Source organism: Hippocampus guttulatus, chromosome 2 (genome assembly GCF_054856545.1).
Source record: "Hippocampus guttulatus isolate MCC_2025c chromosome 2, RoL_Hgut_1.0, whole genome shotgun sequence".
Lineage (NCBI taxonomy): Eukaryota > Metazoa > Chordata > Actinopteri > Syngnathiformes > Syngnathidae > Hippocampus > Hippocampus guttulatus.
Window position 1 is genome coordinate 3,874,041 of NC_141262.1, and position 11,507 is coordinate 3,885,547.

The 11,507-nt window shown below is 45.6% G+C and overlaps 1 protein-coding gene across 1 annotated transcript; it reads left to right on the plus strand.

The window, feature by feature from the left end:
- Positions 1-4,648: 4,648 nt before the first annotated feature.
- LOC147208256 (uncharacterized) lies at positions 4,649-11,239 on the plus strand. The gene is made up of 7 exons (XM_086131977.1): positions 4,649-4,828; positions 5,313-5,429; positions 5,722-5,823; positions 5,903-9,739; positions 9,811-9,953; positions 10,257-10,366; positions 10,542-11,239. The coding sequence occupies exons 2-7, from the start codon at positions 5,357-5,359 to the stop codon at positions 10,672-10,674; spliced, it is 4,398 nt and encodes a 1,465-aa protein (XP_085988103.1). The 5' UTR covers positions 4,649-4,828; positions 5,313-5,356; the 3' UTR covers positions 10,675-11,239.
- The last annotated feature ends 268 nt before the right edge of the window (positions 11,240-11,507 follow it).

Genomic DNA, 11,507 nt, shown 5'->3' on the forward strand with positions numbered 1-11,507 from the left:
GTAACACAGCAAAAAAATGGTTCTTAGTCTCTGACTGGTTGGCCACTCCTGTCCTACATTGTTCCTGTCTAATGAGGTAGACCAGCGCCACAAAAGGAAAAAGCTTGACAGTACGCGCCCCTGGTCGGATACCTATTGATTACAATGGGGGGGGGGGGGGTACACTCTCCCCTGGGAGCACACTGAAATCACATCTCAAAACCCACATATTCAAAATCGCATACTCAATTTAAATTATATTGAGTATGCGTCTAAATAAAAAATGAAATCTATTCTTTTATTATTTATAATTTTATCTGTGGTTTTATTGTTTTTGTTCTTGATTGTAACATGTCCTTGAGTGTTTTGAAAGGTTCTTACGAATAAAATGGATGATTATTATTATTATGATGATGAAATGAATGGCAATACTCACCACTGGTAGCAGACACATTGAATTGAATGGGGTATTCTCATCGCTCGTAACAACAACCATTGAAATGAATGGGAGACATTTGCCCCTGGAAACATGCTGAAATAAGTGGTGATACTGGTCCGTGACTTCCCATGGGCTCACCACCCATGAGAGGGGCCAAAGGGGTCGGGTGCAATGTGAGCTGGGCGGCAGCCAAAGGCGGGGACCCTGGCGGTCCGATCCTCGGCTGCAGAAGCTAGCTCTTGGGACATGGAATGTCACCTCTCTGGCAGGGAAGGAGCCCGAGCTGGTGTGTGAGGCAGAGAATTTCCGACTGGATATAGTCGGACTTGCCTCCACACACAGCCTGGGTTCTGGTACCAGTTCTCTCGAGAGGGGTTGGACTCTCTTCCACTCTGGAGTTGCTCAAGGTGAGAGGCGCAGAGCAGGTGTGGGCATACTCATTGCCCCCCGGCTCAGTGCCTGTACATTGGGGTTCACACCGGTAGACGAGAGGGTTGCCTCCCTCCGCCTTCGGGTGGGTGGACGGGTCCTGACTGTTGTTTGTGCATATGCACCAAACAGCAGCTCAGCATACCCACCCTTTTTGGAGTCCTTGGAGGGTGTGCTGGAGAGTACTCCTGCTGGGGACTCCCTTGTTCTGCTGGGGGACTTCAATGCTCACGTGGGCAATGACAGTGAGACCTGGAGGGGCGTGATTGGGAGGAACGGCCCCCCCGATCAGAACTCGAGTGGTGTTTTGTTATTGGACTTCTGTGCTCGCCACGGATTGTCCATAACGAACACCTTGTTCAAACATAAGGGTGTCCATATGTGCACTTGGAATAACACCAGGACACCCTAGGCCGCAGTTCGATGATCGACTTTGTAGTTGTATCATCGGATTTGCGGCCGCATGTTCTGGACACTCGGGTGAAGAGAGGGGCGGAGCTGTCAACTGATCACCACCTGGTGGTGAGTAGGCTCCGCTGGTGGGGGAAGATGCCGGTCCGTCCTGGCAGACCCAAACGTATTGTGAGGGTTTGTTGGGAGCGTCTGGCGGAATCCCCTGTCAGAAGGAGTTTCAACTCCCACCTCCGACAGAGCTTTTCCCATGTTCCGGGGGAGGCGGGGGACATTGAGCCCGAGTGGACCATGTTCCGTGCCTCTATTGTTGAGGCGGCCAATCTGAGTTGTGGCCGTAAGGTGGTTGGTGCCTGTCGTGGCGGCAACCCCCGTACTCGCTGGTGGACACCAGCAGTAAGGGATGCCGTCAAGCTGAAGAAGGAGTCCTATCGAGCCTTTATGGCCTGTGGGACCCCAGAGGCAGCTGATGGGTATCGACTGGCCAAGCGGAACGCAGCTTCGGTGGTCGCCGAGGCAAAAACCGGAGCGTGGGAAGAGTTCGGTGAGGCCATGGAAGCCGACTTCCGGACGGCTTCGAGGAAATTCTGGTCCACCATCCGACGTCTCAGGAGGGGGAAGCAGTGCACCACTAACACTGTGTACAGTGGGGATGGGGCGCTGCTGACTTCGACTCGGGACGTTGTGAATCGGTGGGCAGAGTACTTCGAAGACCTCCTCAACTCCACCAACACGCCTTCCTTGGAGGAAGCAGAGCCTGGGGACTCTGAGGTGGGCTCTCCTATCTCTGTGGTTGAAGTCACCGATGTGGTTAAAAAGCTCCTCGGTGGCAAGGCCCCGGGGGTGGATGAGATCCGCCCGGAGTTCCTCAAGGCTCTGGATGCTGTGGGGCTGTCCTGGTTGACACGCCTCTGCAACATCGCGTGGTCAACAGGGAGAGTGCCTCTGGATTGGCAGACTGGGGTGGTAGTCCCTCTTTTTAAAAAGGGGGACCGGAGGGTGTGTTCCAACTACAGAGGGATCACACTCCTCAGCCTCCCTGGTAAGGTCTATTCAGGGGTGCTGGAGAGGAGGGTCCGTCAGGAAGTCGAGCCTCAGATTGAGGAGGAGCAGTGTGGTTTTCGTCCCGGCCGTGGAACAGTGGACCAGCTCTACACCCTTAGCAGGGTCCTCGAGGGTATGTGGGAATTCGCCCAACCAGTCTACATGTGTTTTGTGGACTTGGAGAAGGCGTTTGACCGTGTCCCTCGGGGAGTTCTGTGGGGGGTGCTTCGTGGGTATGGGGTACCAAACCCCCTGATACGGGCTGTTCGGTCACTATACCATCGATGTCAGAGTTTAGTTCGCATTGCCGGCAGTAAGTCGGAATCGTTTCCAGTGGGGGTAGGGCTCCGCCAAGGCTGCCCTTTGTCGCCGATTCTGTTCATAACCTTTATGGACAGAATTTCTAGGCGCAGCCGAAGCGTTGAGGGGATCCGTTTTGGGGGCCTCAGTATTGCATCCCTGCTTTTTGCAGATGATGTGGTGCTGTTGGCTCCTTCAAACAGGGCTCTCCAACTCTCACTGGAGCATTTCGCAGCCGAGTGTGAAGCGGTTGGGATGAGGATCAGCACCTCCAAATCTGAAACCATGGTCCTCAGTCGGAAAAGGGTGGAGTGTCCCCTCCGGGTCGGGGAGGAGATCTTGCCCCAAGTGGAGGAGTTCAAGTATCTTGGGGTCTTGTTCACGAGTGGGGGCAGGAGGGAGCGGGAGATCGACAGGCGGATCGGTGCAGCGTCTGCTGTGATGCGGACGTTGTATCGGTCTGTCGTGGTGAAGAAGGAGCTGAGCCAAAGGGCGAAGCTCTCAATTTACCGGTCGATCTACGTTCCAACCCTCATCTATGGTCACGAGCTATGGGTCGTGACCGAAAGAACGAGATCCCGGCTACAAGCGGCCGAAATGAGTTTTCTCCGCAGGGTGTCCGGGCTCTCCCTTAGAGATAAGGTGAGAAGCTCGGACATCCGGGAGGGGCTCAGAGTCGAGCCGCTTCTCCTCCACATCGAGAGGAGCCAGATGAGGTGGCTTGGGCATCTGATTCGGATGCCCCCTGAGCGCCTCCCTGGTGAGGTGTTCCGGGCATGTCCCACCGGGAGGAGACCCCGAGGAAGACCCAGGACACGCTGGAGAGACTATGTCACCCAGCTGGCCTGGGAATGTCTCGGGATCCCCCGGGGAGAGCTGGAAGAAGTAGCTAGGGAGAGGGAAGTCTGGGCTTCCCTGCTAAAGCTGTTGCCCCCGCGACCCGGCCCCGGATAAGCGGTAGATGATGGATGGATGGATGGACTGGTCCGTGATAGCATACTAAATTGAATGCCGATAGCATATCCATGGTAACAAACGGGGTACACTGGCCCCTGGAACCATACCCATTGAAATGATTGGGGTATTTTCATCCCTGGTACCATACATACTGAAATTAATCAGACACTCGCCCCTTGTAGCATACCAATTGAAATTAATGGCAGACACTGGCCCCTGGTAGCATACTCAATGAAATGAATTGGGTATTCTTGCCGCTGAACGTAAACGTATTGAAATGAATAGGGTATGCTCACCCCTTGCGGAACAACTACTGAAATCAATGATGGATATTAGCCTCTGGTAGCTTACCCATTGAAATACACGGTAAACACTGGCGCTTGGTAGCATATCCATTTAAATGATAGGGGCATTCCCTCACTCGGTAGAAAACCCAAAGAAATCATTCAATCAAACTTTATTCATGTAGCAATTTTCATGCATAAAAATGCAACCCAAAGTGCTTGTACAGTGCTTTAAAGCATTTCAAACTTATACCATTTAAAACAAAAATGAATGAGGGCAATGTTAGCTACCCATTTAATTTAATGGGGGGCACTGACTACTTGTAGCATAGCCATTGAAAGAGATGGACTATTCTCACCCCGTGAGCATACCCAGTGAAATGAATGGAAACAATCACCCCTGGTACCATACACATTGAAATGAATGGGGGACACTGGCCACTGGTCGGATCACCATTGAAACAAATGGGGTATTTTCGCCCCTTGCAGCACACCCATTGAAATGAATGGGGTATTTTCACCTTTGCTCACATACCCATTCAATTATTTGGGAGAACCTGGCCCCTGCTAGCATACCCAGTGTAATGTATGGGGGACACTGGCCATGTGTATCATACACATTGAAATTAATAGGGGACTCTGGCCTCTGGTAGCATAGCCTTTGAAATGAAGGCAAGAATCATTGAGAATTGTTCCCACTTGACCTGAGTCTGAGGAACTGAAAGCACAGGGTAAGACTTGATTATGCCGAGAAAAGAAAAAGACACTCAATTGCTTCCCCAAAATTCATGACCAGAAGTCAATGAACTCCGGTTGCACTGGACCATCATAAACTGTCAATATCAATATGTTCATTTCCAACCAGTCAGAGCCCAGTCAAGTCATGCTTCCTCTGGTATTAAGAGAAAACAAACAAATATATATATATCTATTGGTGATTTAATGCGTAAGCAGAACCCATTTCATCCATCATCACGGATCCAAGGTAAGGACTTTTCATGGCTTTATAATGGTACACTGATGTAAATTAGATATTGTAAAACATGGAGTGTCAAAACTATAGTTGTGAAACAAGACAATTCATGGGAAACAGAAGCAAACAGGCACATTAAAAAAAAGAATGGAAACAAAAACAATTGCTGCATCTCATTATATTGCGATTAAAAGTGCATTTTTTTTCCAGGCAAAAATAAAAAGGAATATGAGTAAATGTGTCTTATTTTGTAGGCCAGATGAGGTGATTGTTTTTTGTGTGTGTTTTTTTTAATGTTCTGGGTCAAATTGTCACATTAATAAAATTACAGAGTTGTTTTTGGGTGGTGGTTCATTTCAAATATTTTCAAATACAGCAATCAATCTGTATTGTTTGTTTTTTGTTTTGTTACAACAAACTTACAGTAGTACAAAATCCACATGTTTGAAAATAGTAACAACTGACTACATTATTTTTGTTTTTGTTTTATACCAAGGTACAACTTTCACCTTTCAGAATTAGGAAAAAATACAGACAAACATGGATTCCATGGAACTTGATGACTGTGGCTATTTAAAAAAGAACTTAACGATGCAAGGGATTGTCACTGAAGGTAATGTACAGTAATAATCACCAAAATAAGGTGGAGGTCAGGTGAAAGCACTACTATGTTAATGCTAAATGATATTATTGTGCTTCTCTACACATTTGAAATACATATCAAATTAAATAATTCATTTCAGTATATTGCATTACACATTTGAAATACATATCAAATTAAATAATTCATTTCAGTATATTGCATTACTTATTTCTTTATTTTGCATTCCATATGTATTGGGAGCCCAAAAAATGTTTCATGTTATTGTTATGAACTGACAATATTTTCCTTTCAATTCATTCAGTGAACTTTCAACAAAAGAAAAAGTCATCCAGATGCATCACTGTGTTTCCTGGTTTGCTGTGCGCTGTTCTATTGGCCGGTAACATTGGACAGTTAATCTACTGTATGTCACTCTGTGCGACCATGAGTGTAAGGGGCATTTTTTTTCAACTGATTTAAACACCTAAAATCAATTTTCACAGATGAGATATTGCCTGGTTTTTCAACGGACCACCAGGCTAAATCCGACCATCTCCTCAATGACATCTTTCCCACAGACACAAACCACAGTGAAAGAAATGAGCTTGAGGTCACACTGAATAACCTAACAAGGAACAAAGACCAGTTGCAGACGAACTATGAGTCTCTGGTGTCAGACAGAGCACGACTCCTTGACAATGAAATGGCTTTGACTGCCGAAAGGGATGAGATTCGGGCCAACTTCTGGCGTATGAAGCAGCAGCATGATGAGTTGCAGACTAATTATAGCCTCTTAAATAGGGAGACTGATGTGCTACATACCCTGACTAGTGCACTGGGGACAGACAAAGACCAGTTACGGGCTAGTTGCGAGTCCCTCGCTAAGGTGAAAGACCAGTTACAGACCAGCTACAATTCCCTTGTGAAAGAGAAGGAAAGCCTTCTAGCCAATAAAACTACTGTGACTGCCGAAAGAGATGACTTCAGGTCCCGACTCAATAATCTGGAAAAGGAGAATGACCAGTTACAGCGCGATTACTCTTCACTGAGAAGCGAGAAAGACCAGTTACAGACCACTTACGAGTCCCTCATTAAAGAGAAATACAAGTTACAGACCAGCTACAATTCCCTCGTGAAAGAGCAGGAAAGCCTTCAAGCCAATAAAACTACTGTGATTGCTGAAAGGGATGACTTCAAGTCCAGACTCAATAATCTAGAAAAGCAGAAAGACCAGTTACAGCGTGATTACTCTTCACTGAGAAGCGAGAAAGACCAGTTACAGACCACTTACAAGTCACTTGTTAAAGAGCAAGACAAGTTACAGACCAGCTACAATTCCCTCGTTGAAGAGAAAGAGCTTCTACGAACTAGTGAAACCAATGTGGCTGCAGAAAGAGATGATTTCAAGTCCCGCTTTGACAATCTAAAAAATGAGAAAGACCAGCTGCAACGTGATTACACTTCATGGAGGAAGGACAAAGACCTGTTACAGGTCAGTTATGACTCCCTTGTTATAGAGAAAGACCAGTTACGGGCTAGTTACGAGTCCCTCATTAAGGTGAAAGACCAGTTACAGACCAGCTACAATTCCCTCGTGAAAGAGCAGGAATTTCTTCAAGCCAATAGCACTACTGTGATTGCTGAAAGGGATGACTTCATGTCCAGACTCAATAATCTGGAAAAGGAGAAAAACCAATTCCAGCGCAATTTCTCTTCACTGAGAAGCGAGAAAGACCAGTTACAGACCACTTACGAGTCTCTGGTTAAAGAGAACGACAAATTACAGACCAGCTACAATTCCCTCGTTAAAGATAAAGAGCTTCTACTAACTAGTAAAACCAATGTGGCTGCAGAAAGAGATGATTTCAAGTCCCGCTTTGACAAACTAAAACATGAGAAAGACCAGCTGCAACATGATTACTCATCATTGAGGAAGGACAAAGACCTGTTACAGGTCAGTTTTGACTCCCTTATTCGAGAGAAAGACCTGTTACGGGCCAGTAAAACCACCTTGTCTGCTGAAAGAGATCAGTTGAGGTACCGCTTCAACAGCCTGAAAAATGAGAAAGAACAAATACAGCGTGATTACTCTTCAGTGAAAAGCCAGAAAGACCAGTTACAGGTCAGTTACGAGTTGCTCGTGAAACAGAAGGAGCAATTACAGACCAGCTACAATGCCCTCGTCAAAGAAAAAGAGCTTCTACTAACTAGTAAAACCAATGTGGCTGCCGAAAGAGATGACTTCAGGTCCCGACTCAATAATCTGGAAAAGGAGAATGACCAGTTACAGCGCGATTACTCTTCACTGAGAAGCGAGAAAGACCAGTTACAGACCACTTACGAGTCCCTCATTAAAGAGAAATACAAGTTACAGACCAGCTACAATTCCCTCGTGAAAGAGCAGGAAAGCCTTCAAGCCAATAAAACTACTGTGATTGCTGAAAGGGATGACTTCAAGTCCAGACTCAATAATCTAGAAAAGCAGAAAGACCAGTTACAGCGTGATTACTCTTCACTGAGAAGCGAGAAAGACCAGTTACAGACCACTTACAAGTCACTTGTTAAAGAGCAAGACAAGTTACAGACCAGCTACAATTCCCTCGTTGAAGAGAAAGAGCTTCTACGAACTAGTGAAACCAATGTGGCTGCAGAAAGAGATGATTTCAAGTCCCGCTTTGACAATCTAAAAAATGAGAAAGACCAGCTGCAACGTGATTACACTTCATGGAGGAAGGACAAAGACCTGTTACAGGTCAGTTATGACTCCCTTGTTATAGAGAAAGACCAGTTACGGGCTAGTTACGAGTCCCTCATTAAGGTGAAAGACCAGTTACAGACCAGCTACAATTCCCTCGTGAAAGAGCAGGAATTTCTTCAAGCCAATAGCACTACTGTGATTGCTGAAAGGGATGACTTCATGTCCAGACTCAATAATCTGGAAAAGGAGAAAAACCAATTCCAGCGCAATTTCTCTTCACTGAGAAGCGAGAAAGACCAGTTACAGACCACTTACGAGTCTCTGGTTAAAGAGAACGACAAATTACAGACCAGCTACAATTCCCTCGTTAAAGATAAAGAGCTTCTACTAACTAGTAAAACCAATGTGGCTGCAGAAAGAGATGATTTCAAGTCCCGCTTTGACAAACTAAAACATGAGAAAGACCAGCTGCAACATGATTACTCATCATTGAGGAAGGACAAAGACCTGTTACAGGTCAGTTTTGACTCCCTTATTCGAGAGAAAGACCTGTTACGGGCCAGTAAAACCACCTTGTCTGCTGAAAGAGATCAGTTGAGGTACCGCTTCAACAGCCTGAAAAATGAGAAAGAACAAATACAGCGTGATTACTCTTCAGTGAAAAGCCAGAAAGACCAGTTACAGGTCAGTTACGAGTTGCTCGTGAAACAGAAGGAGCAATTACAGACCAGCTACAATGCCCTCGTCAAAGAAAAAGAGCTTCTACTAACTAGTAAAACCAATGTGGCTGCAGAAAGAGATGATTTCAAGTCCCGCTTTGACAAACTAAAAAATGAGAAAGACCAGCTGCAACGTGATTACTCTTTATTGAGGAAGGACAAAGACCTGTTACAGGTCAGTTTTGACTCCCTTGTTCGAGAGAAAGACCAGTTACGGGCCAGTAAAACCACCTTGTCTGCAGAACGAGATCAGTTGTGGTCCCGCTTCAACAGCCTGAAAAATGAGAAAGAACAGATACTGCGCGATTACTCTTCAGTGAGAAGCCAGAAAGACCAGATACAGGCCAGTTATGAGTTGCTCGTGAAAGAGAAGGCACAATTACAGAGCAGCTACAATTCCCTCGGTAGAGAGAAACATCTTCTCTTGACAAGTAAGGCCACTTTGTCAACTGAAAGAGATAATTGCATGTCCCGCTTTAACAATCTGAAAAATGAGAAAAACCAACTGCAACAGAGTTACTCTTCACTGGGAAGCGAGAAGGATCAGTTAAATGCCCGTTACGCATCCCTCGTTCAAGAGAAAGAGCTACTTATAGCCAATAAGGCCAAAGTGGCTTCTGAGAGGGATGTGGCAAAGTCCTTCTACGACAATATTAAAAAAGACAGAGACCATTTACAAAAAAACTACACTTTGCTGGAGGAGGACAAGGACCGACTGGAAAGAAATTATACTTTGTTGAGTGAGAGGAGTAGCATGTGTCAGATCAGGTACAAACTGCTGCAGAGACAAAAAACCTACGTGGACACTACCTGCAACACTCTGCGCGTTGAATACGAGTGGCTACGCAGAAATCACAGCAGCCTGGAGACAGAAAGGTATGAGCTGCAGAAGACCATTGACAAAATGACCATCAAGGTGAAAAGTAAGTAACCACTTTGGACACGGGTCCAGTGACCCGATGGCCTCCTTAATCTCTTTGTTGTCATTCTGAAGGCATGCTCTGCGGGGTCGGCTGGAAGAAGTTTGGCGGCAACTGCTACTTTGTGTCGAGGTTGAGTCGGACCTGGGCAGAGAGCAGGCTTGACTGCATCAGCAGGGGAGCTGATCTGGTTGTCATAAACAGTAGGGAGGAACAGGTGAGACTAACTGATTCCAATTTCAGTGAGGCGTTCACTTGGCGAGATATGAACGTCTCTTTGACTGAGTTTTTTGGCTTTACTTCTGTTACACACGAAGCGATTGCGCTACCCAAAGGTGATTCGGTTACCTATGTTCTGGGGCTGTTTTCCTACATCTCTCACAAGTTGTTGAGAGTGTGTGCAGGACACAATGAAATCTCAAGGGTATGAAGTAATTCTGTTGTGTAACACTGCATTTTGAAAATATGTATTTTGGGAAATTCCAGTCATGTCAGGGACAATTCTGGTCTTTCCAAACAGGCATTCCTGAATGGTTTATTGGGGCACAGCCAGGATGCGTGGATTGGTCTGAGCGATCATATCGAGGAAGGAAAATGGGTTTGGGTGGATGGGACCCCCCTCACTACAGAGTAAGTTTGTACTATTTGAACGTTTCCCAATAAGGTGTTCTCACTTACAGGTTTTACTCCACTTAGTTCTAAGGAAGGGTGGAGACGGAAAAAAATAAAAAAATCCCCCGAATTTCATGTGATTCGACATGAGTTATGTTTATGTCTGAATTTGAGGGCTTGTTCTGTGTCACAGGTTCTGGAAGGCTGGGCAGCCCAATGGCCTCAGTAACCAGGACTGCGGTGAAATCCAGGCAAAACAATCTCAGTTACTAACCTGGAACGATTTCGACTGTGTTCATCAACAACGCTCGATTTGCGAAAAATGATGACGAAATGTGGCTTTAGCCCTAATGGATTAGACTTAATGGGTGTCTGCTGACACAGTACGTCTGTATGTGTTGAATTTCTTCAGACAGAGTTAAAAATGATGAAACCTTCTTGTGTGCAAACCACACTCTGTTTAACAGGAATGTCAATAAGTATATGCAAGATGTATGTCTGAAATTCAAGGGTGGATATTGATGATTTCGTTTTGATTTGCTTGTTGATTTATACTACCTTTTAGAAAATATCCGATCATATTCTAGAGTTAAAAAAAAATCTTGCTATGCCAGCGAGTCCTTTAAAGTATATGTACAGTTATACCAGTAAGCATCTAACTGTGAACATCAGAAAATGCTTTGTCAATGTGCTGTGATCGAATGAAACCAACGTTGAGCTATTTGACATCAACTTGACCTGTTGTGTTGGGACGAGGGATCGGGATCGTTAAGATTTCAACTATACTACTACAGCCGAACCTCATTACAACATACCTAAAGGGACAGAACAAATCTGTACGTTATAACGGTTGTTCGGTGTAACCATTTCTAATAAAATGGCCGCCACCTACGATTGTCATGATTCTGTTTGTGACCAACAGGTGGCACTGTAGGGCTCTCCCTGCAGATGCACACCTGGTGGTCGTTATGCAATTATTGCTACAAAAGGACTCCCTCCCGACCACTCATGGTCGGGTCATTATTGCTTGTTTGTTTCTTTGTTGCTGTTTGTTTGTTTGCTGCTGTCAGGTTTGTTTCAGTCATTTTTCAGTTACTGTTATGTTTTAGCTTCAGTCATGGTTTTGTTTGCTACTTTGGATTCTTTTTGTTTTCAGGAC

Bases quoted from the DNA above. Each gene is read 5' to 3' on its own strand.
- LOC147208256 (XM_086131977.1), top strand. From the start codon at position 5,357: ATGGATTCCATGGAACTTGATGACTGTGGCTATTTAAAAAAGAACTTA. The intron at 9,954-10,256 runs GTGAGACTAACT...CTTTCCAAACAG, and splicing joins TAAACAGTAGGGAGGAACAG to GCATTCCTGAATGGTTTATT. The intron at 10,367-10,541 runs GTAAGTTTGTAC...TCTGTGTCACAG, and splicing joins GGGACCCCCCTCACTACAGA to GTTCTGGAAGGCTGGGCAGC.